Source organism: Suncus etruscus, chromosome 8, assembly GCF_024139225.1.
Source record: "Suncus etruscus isolate mSunEtr1 chromosome 8, mSunEtr1.pri.cur, whole genome shotgun sequence".
Classification (NCBI taxonomy): domain Eukaryota; kingdom Metazoa; phylum Chordata; class Mammalia; order Eulipotyphla; family Soricidae; genus Suncus; species Suncus etruscus.
The window spans coordinates 90,451,657-90,472,784 of NC_064855.1; the positions used below are offsets into that span (position 1 = coordinate 90,451,657).

General features: G+C 37.6%; 1 protein-coding gene across 1 annotated transcript in view; it reads right to left on the reverse strand.

Moving 5' to 3' along the window:
• The window catches only part of KLF12 (KLF transcription factor 12), a 501,377-nt gene that overhangs the window by 19,332 nt on the left and 460,917 nt on the right, over positions 1–21,128 (reverse strand). The window contains exon 7 of the mRNA XM_049778917.1: positions 3,953–4,110. Coding sequence (XP_049634874.1) covers positions 3,953–4,110 — 158 coding nt within the window. The remainder of the gene's footprint in view (positions 1–3,952; positions 4,111–21,128) is intronic.

Consider the following 21,128-nt stretch of genomic DNA (forward strand, 5'->3'; position numbering starts at 1 on the left):
GATTACTCAAATAATTGGAAATTAAGGTCCCATATGATCCATCTATACCACTTCTAGGGACATACCCTAAAAACACAAAAACACAATACAAAATGCCTTTTGTATACCTATATTTATTACAGCACTATTCACAATAACCAGAATCTGGAAACAACCCAGATGCCCGACAACAGATGAATGGCTAAAGAAACTGTGGTACTCATACACAATGAAATACTATGCAGCCGTCAGGAGAGATGAAGTCATGGAATTTTCCTATATGTGGATGGACATAGAAATTATTATGCTGAGTGAAATAAGTCAGAGGGAGAGAGAAAGACATAGAATAGTCTCACTCATCTATGGGTTTTAAAAAAAATAAAAGACATTCTTGCAAAAATTTTCAGAGACAAAAGAGATGAAGGCTGGAAGGACTAGCCCATGAGATGTAGCTTACCATAAAGAGTGACGAGTGCAGTTAGAGAAATAATTACACTAATACCAATCATGACAATGGTAATGACTGGGGAAAGTAGAATGCCTGTCTCAAATACAGGCAGGGGTTTTGGGGAGGAGGAGTATGAGCAACATTGGTGGTGGGAATATTGCACTGGTAAAGAGGGGTGTTCTTTTTATGACTGAAACCCAACTATAAACATGTTTGTAATCATGGCGCTTAAATAAAGATATTTAAGAAAAGAAATCTTTGTGTGTGTGTGTGTGTGTGTGAGAGAGAGAGAGAGAGAGAGAGAGAGAGGGAGAGAGAAAGAGAGAAAGAAAGAGAGAGAGTGTTTTGGGGCCACATCCACTGATGCTCAGGGGTTACTCCTGGCTCTGTACTCAGAAATCACTCAGAAATGGGATCATATGGGATGCTGGGGACGAAATCTGGGTCGGCTGCACTTAGGCAAGCAGTTTACCTGCTGTACTAACTCTCTGGCCCTGCCCTTAGAAATTTTATCACATTGTCTAGCAGAGTAAGCTCTGTTCTTAAAGTGTATAAGGAGAAGTGAAAACAAAAAAAGCTAAATGATGGGAAAAAATATACCCGCAAGAGCCACAGTGGGACCAAGGGAGGATAAAATGATTGCTATAACCAACAGTTCATTGCTTGAGTCCAATGAAAGCAGAGGTGTGTGCAGGAAAAGTACAGAGCAGTCTCCTACTCTCAGAGATACAACACGCAAGGGAACCCTCTAATTAAGCAGCAAACTAGACTCTATGACACAGAAACTCTGTTTGTACCCTTGGAGTCTTATGAGTTCCTCTTGTTAATGAGCCAAGCTAATGAATTCTGCTTCAACATTGTTAAGGAAAATTTCTAAGACCTCTCCAATGAACTAATTAAGGCCCACCGTCTTTGCTGTACATGTGGGAGCCAAGAGTCAGCAATTGTTTGAGAAGAAGCTGTCCCCGAAATTTCCTGATTCTGTGAAGGAGCTGTGAGGGGCACAGTGACCTGAAACAAGATGAGTAGAAAAGAGCAACCATCCCCCAATGCCCAAACCCCAATTCTCAGAAGAGTGGCTTCAACAGGCAGATTAAGGAAAATAAATGACCCTTCTTGTTTGCCTCAATGTGCAGATAACACTGAGTTAGGAGACTAGCTGTCTAACAGTTACCCTGCTGCAGAATTCCTACGATATTTGCTGTAACCATCCTTTATATACACATAACCTATAAAATTTGAACATCAGGATCGGACTTTGGAGCAGCAGTCTGGGGATAGTTTGTGAGGCTTAAGGCCTCACTCGAATTCTTTAGTAAACTCACCTAAAAATCTACAATTGTTTGCAGTTAACAACATTCAAAGTTTTTACTTCTTTGAATTATATGGCATACATCATCTTCCCTACTTTTCACAGTATATGTTAAAACCTGTATGGGGCAATCCTATAATTCCATAGAATTAAATCCTTTAATAATACCTAATTAAACTTTTTCTTCTTCTCACTATTATTCACTTGGATAAATGGAAAAAAAATTTGTGTAAAATGAGGCTAACAGGTATTTCAAGGGAAACAAAGATACTTCAAAGTACAAAGTGAGTCACTAAAAAAAAAAGATCTTTTTTCTTTCAAAACAGGAGAGATCTCATAAAAAGTATTATGACCTAACCATACTTGCTCAACTTCTATGTCTTTATTCTCATCTTTTGTTTTATGATAAAAAAAAAAAGTTGATTCAAACATAGTGTGTAAGAGGCTGGAGCAACAATATAGCAAGTACAGTGTTGGATTCAATCCCCAGAACTCCATATGGGTCCCAGATGTAAATCCTGAGCAGTGTGGGTGTGGCCCCAAAATTAAAAAAACAAATAGTGCGTAAAAAATAGACAACCAATTTTCTGAGAGAAGCAAAGAACTAATGGAGGAGGGGAGGAATCTAGAATTAAACAAAAGGTAAAAGATTATGAGAGAAAAGAAGTTGTAAATGTGTGGAAGTTTCTTAGAAATATTAAAAGTATATAATGCACTAGATGGGAACAAATAAACCCCAGATTCTAGAATGTTTTCTGACTTCAGGCAAGGTTCTTATGCCATAACTTCATTACAAAAAATGATGCCCAGCTTCCAAATTCAAAGCCAATGAAGCAATTTCTGCAAAGCAGCTTTGGAAATAATCCAATATAATAACATGGATAAATAAATGGCTGAGAAGGCTGAGTTAAATTTTTTTTGCTGATTCAGCTGGGAAATAGTATGTATAGCATGGTTATTTTAATATATTTGAGATGAACATTCTATTTGCACAGCCCCCTGGGAGTCTGATAGACTTTCCTGTTAGACACAGGTGCTTGGACTGTTCGTTAATCCTGTGGAGGACAGTCACTGGCTTGTTTCATCACTGACATTTTGTTAATAGGAGTATGTATAAATGAATTACCCTGTTTTATCTTCTTACTATGAGCTTTACACAGTGCTATCACCAGCCATTTTTTAGGAAGGTACTAGAGTTATGGTTCTTTCTTCTAGAGATGCTCTGATGGCATCCAATGGAAGCCTGAGCTCATAGTAGGCAGGGGGTCGAGCTAGGTATGAGCATACAAGGCAGAGAATGCTTGAGGTGTAAAGGGGGTTCAGTGAGATGTCATCAGCATATTCCCAGGTGGAAAATGGGTGGGTAGGTAGATGAGTGGATGAATATATGAATCAGTCGATAGGTGAATATATAGGTAGTTGGTTGAATGTATAGTTACATAGATGGGTGGGTGGGTGGGTGAGTGGGCAGGTGGATAAATATATTGAAAGATTAGCTGACCACCATTATGGCAATGGGAAAGAATGGGTGGAGTGGGTAGTTAAATGGGTAGGGGTAACTGAATGAATGGTTGTTAAAACAGTTAATGAGTATAAATATGAAGAATGACTGTGGTCTCAAGTTTCTTCTTTATAAACTGTGAATATGAAGAATCTTTCTCCATATACTACCCTCGCTGCATCCCACCCCTAAATGTCACTGACTATCAAATGTTTCATGCAGAAAAATTTTCAACAACTCTCCACAGTATTGTGTCACTGTCAATTTTCTTTTCTTTTCTTTTTTCTTTTTCTTTTTTTTTTTTTTTTGCTTTATTGGTTAGTTGGGGGATGAGGACAAGCTAAAGAAAACAAGGCTCGAAATGCTAACTTTGAAAAGGGAACATTAATGGTCAACTTGTTGTTTAATATGCCATGTACAACATTTCAAAACCTGACCAATTGGATGAGTTAGAGGTGGCCTGACAATGGGAAAGACTAGATTACTTGTTCACATCTTACTCAAGGTCCTTAAAACTATAGATGAATTTTTGAGTTGCTTGTTAAAGTGCACTAAGATTTGTTCTGTTGAGTTAAAATGCACTTTGGCTAGAAAGGAACTGAACTCCACATGCACAAATTGCACTCCAAAGCACTCAGGATTCTAGAGCCCAGTGACCAGCCCTTTCTGGACTCTTACTGACCCTTAGGCAGGAAGTCCTGCTGAGCTGTACCTGTGTGTGTCCTTCGATGAGCCTTCAGATGAGAACTCTTTGTGTACACTTTGTTGCATCCCTCAAAATCACATCTGTGGATACGCCGTTTTCTGGAATCGGGTGATTCAGACCGTCTCTGGCGTCTTGTGCTCTCAATACTAAATGGTGAAATTGAACTAAAAAAAAAAAAGAAAGAAAAGAAAAGAAAAGTGGAGTACAATGGTGAGAAACACATCTGGTCTTATTGGCATGAGATCTTGGGCTCAAAGTCACACAGACTAGAGGCTCCATGCCCACATTTCCTGCTGCCAATTTTTTCAAACATATTTCATGTTTTAAATGTTGAAGTTGGGCAGCTTGGCATAGTTGGATGAAATATTGCTGATAATTACAGAGCCTTATCAGAAGAAATAATCTCACTCTGTAAAAATTCTATCTCAAGGTTTTAACTTCTGGAAAGGCTTAGTTTAAGAAGCCTTACTATAGACAAATGGCTACATTTAATAAGTAACATGAAGTCTTAATTACCTGTGACATAAAATCATAAAATAATCACAATGTATATTTCAAAAGATATGAGTCTGAAAGAAATTTCATTGGTGCATCAATCACATGACTCATGACAAGCTATTTCTTCTCTGTAAAGTGCACCTGACATTTAACTTTTCCAGTAGGTGGTTTTTCTGTGGTGAGGAATAAAGAACATTGTATTGAAAGATTAGCTGTACCACCATTATGAAGAAAAGTTTTAACCATGAAATTTGGCCCTGACTTGCACGTTGTTTAATCTTAATGCCACACTAGAAAAACAGGATTAGTTTGTAATGTCAGGTAATTGATTAACATGCATTTCTTCAAGTCTTAATCTCTTTTGATTGAGATAGAAATAAAAACTATGACTCAATTTTTTATCGTTCTACATGAAGTTCTCTACAATTAAAGTGAAAGAGCCCAGAAAACCATCCTACTTCCACTATAAAATTTTTACCACTAATATTTTGATTTATAAGTCTAGGTTTTCCACATTTTAATGCTTCTGAAAATTACTTTTTATTAATAAATCACCAAAACATAACTAAAATATAACAATAAATCAGAACCATCATTCTGATTTCTTCACTTCCTCACAGGGAAAACCTTTATTAGTTTTCTTTACGATTTTCCAGTATCTTTACTCACATAATTTTCCACTCACAAAAACTCAATATACTGTTTTTTTTGGGGGGGGGTGGGTGGGAGGGTCAGGGCTACTCTTTTTCTTTTCTTTTCTTTTCTTTTTTTTTTTGTCTTGGGCCTAACTCATGGTGTTTAAAGGACTTCTCTTGGATCAGAAGACCACGTGGTGCCACGAATACCATTGGGGGTTTTCATGTGCAAAATATGAGCTGCAGATTTTGAGCGATATACTCTCATTTTTTGTTTTTAAGACAGAGAAATAATTAAGTGCATACACATCATTATGAAAAACATTCTAAATCTGCATTATGTTTATGCACCAGGGAGCATCTGATATCTACCCAGGTCAACACAAACACTGTACTTCATTTAAAGTTTTTTATATTAAAACAAACCCAAGATGCCTTTTTTTTTCTTTCATAATCAGGACACTTCTAGAATCAGGACACTTCTCACAGTTGATGGATTGTCATTGTTTAATTGGCAAAACTTTTACTAAAACTACTTTTGTAGTTTTTTCATTTTTTGGCAAAACTTGTAGTGGAACATAAAATAATAATATGTTTTATAATAGGCAGTGTGTTAACTTGGACTAGAAATTTGTATACTGTTTGGAAAAGGGATGAGAGCAAAATCTTGATTTTAAAAATCACAGTATATATCCTAACAAGTCACCTTGGCAACTTTAGTATGAAATTAAATATATATACAACACGTCAACAAATGAGTGAGAATGTTTTAATAAAATCTGATTTATTAAAAATATATTACCATAATTACAAAACAAAACATATACCATAACAGCTTAAATTTCACCCATGGGCTGTGGATTGCTAAAACTTAACTTCAATGACATATAATATTAATACTCTTCACAGTGTTTTAAAGCTCACTTCCTAAATGGCAGATACCATATTTGCCGGCATATAAGATGACCCTTCAACCCATGAAAATCTTCCTAAAAGTCTTAAAAGTAAGTTACTTCTTAAAAGTAAGAGGGGTATGGATCACTCTGAAGCTGGAACGTTTCAGCATGCTGTATACCAGCATATAATATGTCTCCAGATTTTTAGGAAGTTTTTCATGGGTTGAAGGGTTGTCTTATACACCGGCAAATACGGTATATTATTTCTAATATTTCTCTATAACATTGTTCCTGTGAACTAATTTTGAATGTCTCCTTTCCTATAGATCTATGCATTTAAATATGCAATGTAATCTTCTCACTGGTGCAAATAACAAATCCAGCAAGCAAAGCTTTCTATTAGAGAAGATCAAATATAAATGAGATTCATCTATCTGTGTCTTAAATAGTCTTATGCAAAGCCTATATTAATAGAATGAAAGGACTTAGGGGATGGCCAAGCCTCTTCTTCCAGCCCCCTTATCAATCAATGTGGATTTGTGGTTTTCCACATAACTGACTTGGTTGCAAGTACTGGAGCCTATTGTAAAGAGTCAAAATAGTGTGACTGGTCTGCCCGATGAAAGAACAGCTTTAGTCACTGCTGACAAGGTATGCTCTGGCACAAGGTGTGATTTTTGAGAATAAGCAAGCCTGCATTGTAGTAATAAAGGCAACACTAATTCATTTCTTGAATATCTACTCATGGAAATAAATACAAATCTTGGCACAAGGAGCCATCAAAATAGAAACTTTTGTGTTGTTATGTTTGACAACTTTTAAGTAAAAAATGATATGGCCTATTTCTTCCAAATTATTATTAGATGATTTTGTTGGTATATGTATAAAGACTTTCTACATGTCAACATATAGAAGTCTGAATGTAACTAGGCAAGATTATACATGCCATTTTGCCAGTAGTTGATTTTTTGTATTTATCTGCTCTGAATTTTTATATACAATAAAAGATGGAAATTTAACCCAAAATCAAAACTAAGTACAGAAAATAATTTTAAAGTGCTCAGTGAGTATTATGGTCCTTTTTTTTTTCTTGTTTGGGGACCACACCAGCGGCACTCAGGCATTACTCTTCTGTTCATAAATCATTCCTGGTAGGCTTTGGGGACCATATGGGATGCCAGGGATCAAATTCCGGTCCATAGGGGTTGGCCACATGCAAAGCAAAAAGTCCTACAGCTGTGCTATCACTCCAGGCCCCCCGTGAGTAATACTGTCATCCAGTCCATTAACCACTGATCTACATGGCAGGCAGAGAACAAAAATCAAAGGCTGCAGAAAGGCAAGACAATGTTTCACCAAGAGTTCTCAATTTACATAAAAATAAAGACATTTAGATTTTATGCTACCTAGATTCATCTTTTCTGTGTGTGTATGTGTGTGTGGTTTTGTTGTTGTTGTGAGTGCCATTCCTGGTGGACCATGCTGTAACAAAGATGGAACCCAACGCTCTCTCCCATTATACATATTATATATGTATAGATGAGCCATATGTTCAACCTCTCATTTTAAAACAAAAGTTGGGATTGACCTGATAGTACAGAGGGTAAGGTACTTGCCTTTCACACTGCTGACTGGTTTCAATCCCTGGCATCCCATGTGGCCCTCAAGCCCACCAGGAGTGATCCCCTGAGCATTGAGTAAGGAGTAAGTGCTAAGCACCACTGGGTAACCGCCCCCCATACATACATACACAAGTTTTAGGACATTATGAAGAACAATTACTATCAGATATGTGTGATAACAATAAACAAACAAACAAATAAATAAAGGCATGCATACTAGGATGCTGTACCTAGCAATATTGCTTTGATATGCCATTCAAGGGCTTAAATTTTCCTTGGTTCCTTTTTTTTAAATGGTAGACAGAGACAGCTTCAGATGATATCAAAGAACCCTTGGCTAGGTTGTATCTTTCAGAACAACTTATTTGATCTTTTTGTGAAAAGAGAGACCTTAGTTGGGCTGAGGTAAAATGGAATAAAAGTACCTAAGAATCAAATGAACAATGGACATGAGAGGGAACTATAGTTGACACAGAAGAACTGCTCATAAACTATGGCTCACAGCATGATTTCATAGTGAGTAAGTACTGAAGTAGGATGACAGTCTTGGTCTGAGCATTTGGTTAAGTCAAGTTCATGACCAATGAATGAGCTATCCAAGAAAATTTGTGACCTTAAAGCCTGTAATATTGTAGACATACAGAAAACGTATGCAAAGGAGAATAAGTGAAAGAATGAGAAAAATATTTGTACTGAATCACGTGTTTATAATTTATTTTGGGTGGGTTGGGGCCACACCTTGTGGTGCCCAGGGATTACTCCTGGCTGTGCACTCAGAAATCACACATGGCAGGCTCAGGAGGACCATATGAGATACTGGGGATGGAACCTGGTAGCCCCAGGTTGGCTGTTTGCAAGGCAAATGCCCTACTACTGTCCTATATCTTTGTCTCCTATTGGACCCAGGCATTTATAAATTTTAATAATATCCATTTATTCATTATAAACTTATTAATCCTTACAATGATCTTTTATTGCAAGTCTTTAAAAGGTCACTCAATAATTCATTCTTGGTCTCATTTCCCTAAAATTCATTATTTAAACACTATACAAAATGGCTACTGAATAGGGAGAAATTTCAGTGACCATTAAAACAACAGAATTGTGTCTCAATTCTTTCTGTAAGTTCAAAATAAAAGAGCTGAAAACTAAAATTCTCAGTGAGGGTTATCAAAATGCCTCTATACACATGTGGATGCTGGGGAATGAAATAAAAATAATATTATCTTTTATCTAGAATGAAGCATAGAAATAAGCAAGAAAAGAAGGAGTGGTTCTCTTTTGTGTAGGTATAGTGGGTGGTAGCTGGTAGCTTTTGGGCCACTCCTTGTAATGCTCAGGTCTTACTCCTCATCTTGTTAGCGGGATTACTCCTTGGTGGTGTTGGGCAGAATTTAGGTGATACCAGGAATCAAACCTGGGTCAGTTATATACAGGTAAGTAACTTATCTGCTGCATGATCTCTCCAGTTGTTTACTTTTGGTACCATTAGCCCATCCCGTAGTACTCTGGGGCAAACACTTGTCTATTTGGTAAAAGAACAGCTAAAATCACACTTAGGGTTTTTTTCTAATGTCTGTCCTTTCTGTGCTTTTTAAGAAATATGTTCTTTATTTCAAAATCAATAAAGGTATTTTCAAATAAATAAAAATTGACCTATGTGCTTTTATCATTGGCTTGGTTATAAAGAATGGAAATGAACAAATAGTTCCTCCATAGGCCAGAGAAGGGGTCTTTCAATAATGGTTAGCAATAGGCTTGGTTATGATGAAAATAAATAGTGGCGGCAAAAGCCGGCTCCCTGTGTGTGACACCAGGCGGGGAAAATCCGCGAAAGTACACCGGCCCAGTGGGGCCCAACTGTGAAAAACTGTGAGTGTGACCTGTCTATGTCTGTCTACTGTCCTCTTGCGTGAAACTCTTGCGAGAGGGGCAAAAAGAGGCTCCAGCGGAGCATGGCCGCTCCGCTTCGCTACGCGGCCCTGCACTCTTTCTAAGGAAAGAACTCCATTGCAACAAGAAGGAAAAATCACACTAAGAACGGCGCTATATCACAGAAGCAAACATTTCTCTCTGGACTGTCTTCTCTGTTGCATGCTCGGGCCTAAGATTTGACCCAGTGTGAGGCTTCATCCACGGAGGACTCCCCTCCCTTAGAGGCAAGTCAGCCCATCCAGAAAAGGAGGAGCCAAAGGAGTGTGCTGCCTGCATCATATAGACAATGAATACCACCAACACGTAGAAAAACCCACAATACAAGTGTGACAATGGGGAAACAACGCAGGCCAGCATCATACATAAAGAATGAAGATGACAATTCTGAGGACCAGATAATGACCAACCAACTAATCAACCTCTCAGATAAGGACTTTAGACTAGCAATATGGAAGATGCTCAACGGACTCCAAGAAACCATGGATCGAGTTGAACAGAACACTAATAAGAACCAAGAAAATATGAAGACAGAAATCACAAAACTCCAAACTGAAATAACATGTCAACTAACAGGCCTGAAAAAGTCAGTAAACGAAGTGAATGACAAAATGGATAAGCTCTGGGACAGGGTATCAGAAGCTGAGAATAGACTTGGTGCTGTGGAAGATGAGATACATAACAATTCCATACAGCAGGAGAGATTGGACAAAAAACTTAAAGCAAATGAGCAGACAATGGAAAAATTAGTCAAAGAATGGGAACAGATGAAAATAGAAGTCTATGATAAGATCAACAGAAACAACTTAAGAATCATTGGAGTCCCAGAGACCCAGGAAAAAAATTTCCAGGAAGAATCAACGGTCAAGAACATCATTAAAGAGAAACTTCCAGAGCTAAAGAATATATGTGATCAAATCCTGCATGCCTGAAGAGTACCAACCAAAAGAGACCCCAGAAAAACCACCCCAAGACACATCCTAGTCACAATGACAAATCCCACAGATAGAGACAGAATTCTGAAAACAGCAAGATCAAAAGGGGAAATCACGTTCAAGCAAGCTTCCCTGAGATTTACAGCAGACCTGTCACCAGAAACACTCAATGCCAGAAAGCAGTGGTGGGATATTGTGACAACACTGAATGAAATGAATGCTTCACCCAGAATACTATACCCAGCAAAACTCACTTTCCGGTTTGACGGAAGAATACATGGCTTCACAGACAAAAAACAGCTCAGAAACTTCACAGACACAAAACCAGTCTTAAGAGAAAAACTGAAAGACCTAATCTAAGACAAGACTACCCAAAAGACACACCAAATTTTGAAATAAAGATGGCGTTAAATCCCAGGACAATTCTTTCTCTCAACGTCAATGGACTAAATGCACCAGTTAAGAGACACAGAGTGGCTAAATGGATCAAAAAACTCAATCCAACCTTCTGCTGCCTACAAGAAACGCACCTGAATAGTCAGAACAAACATAGACTCAAAATAAAAGGCTGGAGAAAAATTATCCAAGCAAACAACACCCATAAAAAAGCTGGAGTGGCCATACTAATATCAGATAATGCAAACTTTATACTCAGGAAGGTTGTAAGGGACAAAGATGGACATTTTATATTAATCAAGGGGTACGTAGAGCAGGAAGAATTCACTCTCCTAAACATATATGCACCGAATGAGGGGCCAGCAAAATATTTAATACAACTGTTGACAAATCTGAAAAATAATATCAACAACAACACAATAATTGTGGGGGACCTTAACACGGCTTTGTCAACACTGGATAGGTCAACCAGACTGAAACCCAACAAGAATATACTAGACCTGAGGAGAGAAATGGAAAAAAGAGGCCTAGTGGATATATATAGGACACTCCATCCCCAGAAACCTGGATACACATTCTTCTCCAATGTACATGGGACATTCTCCAGGATAGACTACATGCTGGCACATAAAACATACCTCCATAAGATCAAGAGGATAGACATTTTGCAGACTACCTTCGCTGACCACAAGGCTCTGAAATTATTTGTGAACTCCAAAGGGACTCAGAAGAAACACTTTAACACCTGGAAGTTAAACAGCCTCATGCTCAATAACCAGTGGGTCCGAGATGAAATCAAGGAGGAAATAAAAAGGTTCCTGGGAACAAATGACAATAAAGACACAAACTATCAGAACTTATGGGACACAGCAAAAGCAGTACTGAGAGGAAAATTTATAGCTTTGCAAGCACACATCAGGAAGGAAGAAGGAGCTTACCTGAGTAGCTTAATGACACAGCTAATAGAACTAGAAAATGCTCAACAAAAGGACCCAAGAATAGGAAGACAGAAGGAAATAACAAAGCTGAGAGCAGAAATCAATGAAGTGGAAACTCAAAAAACAATCAGAAAGATCAACGAAAGCAGAAGTTGTTTCTTTGAAAAAATAAACAAGATTGATAGACCACTGGCAAACCTAACAAAGAAAGAGAGAGAGAGAAACTTGATAACTCATATCAGAAATGAAAAAGGAGAGATCACTACTGATATGACAGAGATTCAAAGGGTAATCAGAAACTACTTTGAAAAACTCTACGCCACTAAAAATGAGAACCTGGAAGAAATGGATAAATTCTTGGACTCTTATAATCTTCCACGGTTGAAGGAAGAGGATGTAGCATATCTAAACACCCCCATCACCATTGATGAAATTAAAACAGTAATCAAATGTCTGCCGAAAAACAAAAGCCCAGGTCCAGATGGATTCACTAATGAATTCTATCAAACTTTCCAAGAGGAACTACTGCCAATCTTGGCAAGACTCTTTCATGAAATTGAACAAACAGAAACACTTCCAAATAGCTTTTATGAAGCCAACATCACCTTGATACCTAAACCAGACAGAGACGCTACCAAAAAAGAAAATTACAGACCAATATCACTGATGAATGCAGATGCAAAGATCATCAACAAAATCCTGGCAAATAGGATTCAATGCCTCGTTAAAAAGATCATCCACTATGATCAAGTAGGTTTCATCCCAGGAATACAAGGCTGGTTTAACATCCGTAAATCTATCAACATAATACACAACATCAATAACAATACAAATAATAACCACATGACCATATCAATAGATGCAGAGAAAGCATTTGATAAGGTCCAACACCCATTCTTGATCAAAACTCTCAGCAAGATGGGAATGGAGGGAACCTTTCTCAATATAGTGAAGTCCATCTACCACAAGCCAGTGGCAAATATTATCCTCAATGGAGAAAAACTGAAAGCCTTCCCTCTAAATTCTGGCACAAGACAAGGCTGTCCTCTCTCACCACTCCTATTCAACATAGCACTGGAAGTACTTGCTATAGTGATTAGGCAAGAAAAGGATATCAAGGGAATCCAGATAGGAAAGGAAGAAGTCAAGCTCTCACTGTTTGCAGATGACATGATACTCTACTTAGAAAACCCTAAAGACTCTATCAAAAAGCTTCTAGAAACAATAGACTCATATAGCAAGGTGGCAGGCTACAAAATTAACACACAAAAATCAATGGCCTTTCTATACACCAATAGTAACAAGGATGAAATGGACATTAAGAAAACAACCCCATTCACAATAGTGCCACACAAACTCAAATATCTTGGAATCAACTTGACCAAATATGTGAAGGACCTATACAAAGAAAACTATAAAACTCTACTCCAAGAAATAAGAGAGGACACACAGAAATGGAAACGCATACCCTGCTCATGGATTGGCAGGATTAACGTCATCAAAATGGCAATACCTCCCAAGGCATTATACATATTTAATGCCATCCCTCTAAAGATACCCATGACATTCTTCAAAGAAGTGGATCAGACACTTTTGAAATTCATTTGGAACAATAAACACCCTCGAATAGCTAAAGCAATCATTGGGAAAAAGAATATGGGAGGAATTACTTTCCCCAACTTTAAACTGTACTACAAAGCAACAGTTATCCAAACAGCATGGTATTGGAATAAGGATAGGTCCTCAGATCAGTGGAATAGGCTTGAATACTCAGAAAATGTTCCCCAGACATACAACCACCTAATTTTTGATAAAGGAGCAGGAAATCCTAAATGGAGCAGGGAAAGCCTCTTCAACAAGTGGTGTTGGCACAATTGGATAGCCACTTGCAAAAAATTGAACTTAGACCCACAGCTAACATCATGTACAAAGGTAAAATCCAAATGGATTAAAGACCTCGATATCAGCCCCAAAACCATAAGATATATAGAACAGCACATAGGCAAAACACTCCAGGACATTACCGGCATCTTCAAGGAGGAAACTGCACTCTCCAAGGAAGTGAAAGCAGAGATTAACAGATGGGAATATATTAAGCTGAGAAGCTTCTGCACCTCAAAGGAAATAGTGCCCAGGATACAAGAGCCACCCACTGAGTGGGAGAAACTATTCACCCAATACCCATCAGATAAGGGGCTAATCTCTAAAATATACAAGGTACTGACAGAACTTTACAAGAAAAAAACATCTAACCCCATCAAAAAATGGGGAGAAGAAATGAACAGACACTTTGACAAAGAAGAAATACACCTGGCCAAAAGACACATGAAAAAATGTTCCACATCACTAATCATCAGGGAGATGCAAATCAAAACAACGATGAGATACCACCTCACACCCCAGAGAATGGCACACATCACAAAGAATGAGAATAAACAGTGTTGGCGGGGATGTGGAGAGAAAGGAACTCTTATCCACTGCTGGTGGGAATGCCATCTAGTTCAACCTTTATGGAAAGCGATATGGAGATTCCTCCAAAAACTGGAAATCGAGCTCCCATACAATCCAGCTATACCACTCCTAGGAATATACCCTAGGAACACAAAAATACAATACAAAAACCCCTTCCTTACACCTATATTCATTGCAGCACTATTTACCATAGCAAGACTCTGGAAACAACCAAGATGCCCTTCAACAGACGAATGGCTAACGAAACTGTGGTACATATACACAATGGAATATTATGCAGCTGTCAGGAGAGATGAAGTCATGAATTTTTCCTATACATGGATGTACACGGAATCTATTATGCTGAGTGAAATAAGTCAGAGAGAGAGAGAGAAAAATGCAGAATGGTCTCACTCATCTATGGGTTTTAAGAAAATTGAAAGACACCCTTGTAATAATAATTTTCAGACACAAAAGAGAAAAGAGCTGGAAGTTCCAGCTCACCTCAGGAAGCTCACCACAAAGAGTGATGAGTTTAGTTAGGGAAATAACTACATTTTGAACTGTCCTAATAATGAGAATGTATGAGGAAAATGGAGAGCCTGTCTAGAGTATAGGCGGGGGTCGGGTGGGGCGAAGGGAGACTTGGGACATTGGTGATGGGAATGTTGCACTGGTGATGGGTGGTGTTCTTTACATGACTGAAACCCAAACACAATCATGTATGTAATTAAGGTGTTTAAATAAATTAATAAAAAAAAAAGAAAATAAATAGTGGCTCGTAGGTTCCTCAAAATTTTACCAAATACATCTGTATAGAGTTTCAAAGAACAATAACTAAGGGCTGACTCCTTTCCCCCAAAGGTGAGACCTTTGAGAAGAGTGAATGAATGCCCGAAGGGGCCTCCTAGGCACAGCATTGTAATAATTAGATGTAGCAAGAACCAATGAGTGAATCATGACTTCAGGTGCACAACAGTCCCACTTGGAATGTCGAGTTAAATTAGAATTAAACCCAGAGAGGCTCAAAAAGTCATATCCAGGAACAGCTCTATTTAAATACAAGGTACTGCCTGGCCACCATGAAAAAAATTAAGGTTAACTGTAATCAGCAGGTAATAAAAGACCATTTGTCACGTGTAACTTTAGTGTGGTGAGATGACTTTCACTGAAATTGAAATTCCTATAGGAGTTGAAAAAAAAAAAAGATAAGAAGGCCAAGATATTTTTTTCAAGTCTGGAAGGATGACACACACACACAAATTTAAAAATAAAGGTAGAAAACAATGGTTCTTAGTTTACTTGTTTGCTTTTGCTTTGTTTTGTTTTGAAATTCATACAAGCAATCTCAACAGGTTGAACCTGGATGACACGGATAAGACAGCTGACATTTACCAAATATTTACCATGTATCAGCGGCTGACCAAAAGCCCCTTAAGTGATCTTATTAGCATTCCTACTTTACAGACAAGGAAACTGAGGCAGTGAATGATTTAGGCCAAGGTCAAGAGTCAGGAAGGTGATTATGTTATAATTTAGTACAATTAAAAATTAAATTATAATTTTGTTTATATCAAAAAAGTATAAGAAGGTGATTACATCAAGATACAAGTTAATGTGTTGACTTTGGAATCCAGTTTTGCTCTAATGTTGTAATAAATATAGCTATAGGCAGTACAAACCAGCATATGCTAAAATATGGCCCAAAACTCCAAAATAATTGATATTTTTAAATGATTCATTTAACCTAATAATAGAAAATAACAGTATAATCATTCTTAAATGTACTTTTTCATATACTTTGAAAATTTTAAGGCAAAATGAGTTATAAATATTACCAATAGAGGTATTAAAGTGTAATTACTTACTATTAATCTGCCTATACTTTACAGAGGTGGTTGTAAAATATGTCTCCCTAACTCCTTTATCCTGAGGGAAATGCTTTTAGAAGGCTGAATTTGGCATAGCCACCAATGTCAACCAATGTCACAGAACAAGTTCTTTCCCTGATTATAGATTATTTATAGTATCACCAAAGCTTTTTTGAGTTAGTTACATATTTTAAGGGAATGAGAAATATTAACCTTTTAAAGTCAATTTTGCACTCTTTCCAAGCTTCATTTTAATTACTTACATTTACATTAACTACCACCTATAGGAATTCTGAATTAAAATTTTACTATAGAATCCACATAAGGAGAACAACTTCATGGTCATAAATCAAATACTACACTGGGAATAAAACAGGAAGGTTGCATGCCAAAAAGAAGTTGACAAGACTTTCAGTTAAATAGGAGTTACATAAATCTCAGCCATATAAAAAGATTCTAGGGGAGATAATACAGCCAGTAAGATGCTTGCCTTGCATACAGCTGGCTGGAATTCAAACTCTGGCATTCCATATGATCCCTAGAGCACTGTCAGCAGTGGTTCTGATTGCAAAACCAGGAGTAATACCTGTGCACCACCAGGTGTAGCCCAAAAATTAAAGAGAAAGAATGAAAGACATGGAAAGAAAAAGAAAAAATGAAATAAAGAATTAATGAAAAAAAGAAAAAAGAATAGATTCTAACACCACTTGTTGGAGAAGTTTTCATTGTTCTATTTGTTCTCTTATCAAAAATAAACTGACTATATGCCTGAGGTTTTCAATTCTATTCCATTGAACTGAGAATCTGTCCTTATTCCAGTACCATACTGTTTTAATTACTACTGCTTTATAGTACAGTTTGAAGTTGGGGAAAGCAATCCCCCTCATCTTTTTTTTTTTCCCCCAAAGTATTGACTTGCCTATTTAAGAAGGGTACTGGTAGGAGGAATATTGTTTCCTATGAATTTCAGGAGAATTTGATCTATTTATTTGAAAGTATTATAAAGGCTAAATGTTTATAATGCTTTTGGATCTATTTATATCCCTGGGCCTTAATCGTAAATAATTTTCAACACAACAGTAATCCAGAGTGACTCAAATTAAAAAAAAAAAAAATGATTCTATTTGATTCTGCAACTCCAGATTTTATTTTTTCCAGCAGATGGCGCTCCGAAGCAGGAATCTTTAGTTTATCCAAACTACAAAACATTTAACTTTGCACCCAACAAATCTGGTTCCAGTATTTTCTATAAAAAATTACAGAAAAGGGGAAAAGGTGCTATTTAGATGCCTTCACTGCCCCCAGAAGCTACATCCCAAAGCATCACAGACATTGGCATGATATTTCTCATACTTTACTATAAAAAATATCTTTTGAACAGATTGAAATGGTAAAATTTGAAATTATCAACCTCCTTAGAACTTATGACTAAGACCAAAGGCCAATTCATTTTTATGTTTGGATTATACAAAAATATTTTCATAAAGTAAACAAATTAATAATACATTTCATAAAAAATAAAAAAGCTCAGTGTAAGTATATATTCAACTAGAATTTGGTATTTCTAATTATTGTTTAATTATTGTTTAATAAATTAAACTATCAAGTAAACTAATGAAAATATAATGAGTCACAAATTGATATTCATTGGAGGAAATGGGTCTAGACATAAATTCACAAAATACTTAAATAGAGCAGCTGTTACTAAATAATTTTTATTATATTCTAAACCATTAAAACACTCAAAATGGTTAGTTATAAGCTTATATGTAAGTCCCATTTTTATTCTTCACACTATATAAAGTAATAACATAAGCTGCATAAGCAAAAGTTTTATTATCAAGCTTTTATGAGACAGGATTGATAGAGGATTATTCTTCTTCTTCTTCCTTCCTTCCTTCCTTCCTTCCTTCCTTCCTTCCTTCCTTCCTTCCTTCCTTCCTTCCTTCCTTCCTTCCTTCCTTCCTTCCTTTCTTTCATTTCTTCTTTTTTTTTTGGTTTTTGGGTGGCACCCAGTGATGTTTAGGGGTTACTCCTGGCTATGCACTCAGAAATCGCTCCTGGCTTGGGGGACCATATGGATCGCCTGAGGATCCAACCGCTGCATGCAAGGCAAACGCTCTATCGCTTGTACCGGCCCCAGAATTATTTTCTAAAAGAATTCATCTCAGGGGCCAGTGCATTGGTAGGGTGCTTGCCTTGCACGTGACTGACCCAGGGGCGACCTGAGTTCAATCCCTGGCATCCCATATGGTCCCCCAAACCAGGAGTGATTTCTGAGTGCATAGCCAGGAGTAACCCCTGAGCCTCATGGGGTGTCCCCCCCCCCAAAATCAACCAAACAAACAAAAAAAGAATTCATTTCAGAGATGCAGTATCTACTCAGAATTTCCATTTGGGGAAACTCTATATGCACAGTGAAGACTTAGGTCCCTATTTATAATGTAGAACAAACTGGGCTCTGAAACAAGTATAAATTTTTAATTGACACTGGCCATAAAATCCAAATGAACACATTAATCTGACTAAAATAGGAATGGAAAGATAAAACAGTGGGTAAGGCACAAGCCTTACATGAGGCCCACCCCAGTTCAGTCCTCGATACCATATGGTCCTCAGGCCCACTAGGGGTGACTGATCCCTGAGTATAAAGTCAGGAAGAAGCCCTGAGCATAGATAGGTTTGGCCCAAAAAGTGAATCACCAAACTGAAAAACCAACAACCTAAAAAAAAAAAAAAGAACAAAATAAAATTTGTTTCTGTAGATGAAATTTTCACAGAATCCTTCCATAATATGGGCCTTTCAGAACCTGGGAGTGTTGGCAGGAGATTGACACTAGTAGGAAAATGGTTCTGGAACATTGCTTGTCTAAAACTCAACTATGAGTAACTTTATAAAACATGATGCCTTCGGCTGGGCTCAGAACACTCCGCATGCCAGGATTTCTGGGTGCGTTTGACTGGTATGTTGGGGGCTCTGGGCAGGACAGTTAGCCATAGGCCCCCTGGGCTGACCACTTAGTCCAGGGGACCAAGATCCCCCACACACCAGGCGGGTCTTCAGGGCCACGCCTGGTTAATGGCCTGGTTAATCGGGCCCTGGGGGAAGGGGTGAGAAATTCCTCATTTTGCATCCCAAAACTACAGATACGCGCGGGGGCGCGAGCCCCAGCGCGTACTTCATGTATTAAGAGTATTCCTTATTCTTATGTTATGTTTTGCGTATCCAGAATGTTCATTTTTTATTCTGCCCTTTCCCACACCCCTACAAAGCTCTTTTTTACTCCTTAACTCTCTAATCCCCCCCCTAACGTCACTAACCTATATTATTCTTTTTAACTTCAGTAGTGTACAATTCTAATCACAGACCAAAGCCATGCATTGTGTGTAACAACCCCAAACTGTTTCAAGATACATAAAATGGACACGTATTTCTTTAGAATATTTTGTGTTTTTTCTCTGACAGCTATAATTCTTACTAAATGTTGTCTTATACAGTGACAATTCTAACCACTTTTTATCTTCTCTTTTTGAAGCTGTTTAACAAGGAATTTTGGTGAAAGAGTCCCCCAGTTTAATGCTTATGATTGAACCATATCATTGGAATCGTTGGAATTGTTCTTATGGCCCCCATATGCGCAAATAACACCACATGGCATTGCTCCTTTTTTTGCATAGGCACATTAAAATGGGAAAATACTATACATACAAATAAGATCCTATCTAATAGAGATTGGAACACACAAATCTTGTAGTGCAAAGGGCCCTTACACCCTGGACATTGACATAACGACCTGGCACAGACCTCAGAAGAAAGGACATTTTCCATTCACCCCTGAACCAGGGAAGCCATCCACGAAACATCCACGCTGGTCTATAACATCACCTAGAAGCAATCCTCTATCACGGAAGACCCTACACTGCTCAGACATCGACCTGCTCAAAAGAGACTTCCCTTAACACTGAGAAGACTTAACAACAACAACGACCTGCTTACAGGACAGGGCTCCCTGCATTGCCCTTTGATTGTGAGGTGAAACGAGAGGACACTCCATATCCTGACTTCAATGTAGGATATGCAGATTCCAGGATCTTTAATACAGAAACATGATACCAACAACAGAGACTGTGTGAAAAATAAAAGTGTGTTGGCACTACAGACATTGTCTTGGATTGGATGATCTAGCTTGCCTGGAGCCTAGAGTTGGTCTTGTGCCAGGAATCTTCAGGGGTCGGGTCTCTTCTTTGTATGTAGGCCAAAGTTATTTCTTTCCATGTCCCTCATATTTTGGTGGGCCTATGCAAACAAAAATTGCCACTCTAACACCATTTTTACTGTGCTCCTTTGACTCTAATCCTTAAAAAGAACCCACTTAAAATTTGAGGTTAACTTAAGCTAATATGCATGTATATGGAAATGTAAAAAAATACTATGCCTGTAATGTTTAAGGAGTTACGTAAGTTTTATGGCTTTAGATTGCCTTGTGTGCTGTTAAGAAATATTATAATGTGTTACAATCTGGGGACTTGAGGGACAAAGTAATTGTACATGGCTGAAATTGTACTTTGGCTGAAATTTCAAAGTTAAGATGTCAGCAAGGGGACTTCTGAGAATTATGTTATGGGTGATTGTCCTTCCACTGTAACTTTACCTTGTCCTCTTTCTTTGCATCCTTGTTCTCATAATTAAAAATAAAAAAATTAAAAAAAAACATGATGCCTTAATAAAGAAATATATATAAAGGAAAAATTAAAAAAAAAGAAACAGGCTTTAAATTTAGCTTTGTTGCTCTGGGAATGTGGCGGTTAAAGGAGGGAAAGAGGAAGGCAAGTAGAAATAGGGAACTTTTGGGGGATGTGAGGATATTGGAATTTTGGTGGTGAGTGTGATGAGACAGATACAAAGACAGAAGTGCTGAGTTGTACTTCCAAAATCTATAATATAATATAAACAAATACTGATGCACAAAAATGATAAGATATGCAATCAGTCAAGAGGTATAATTGA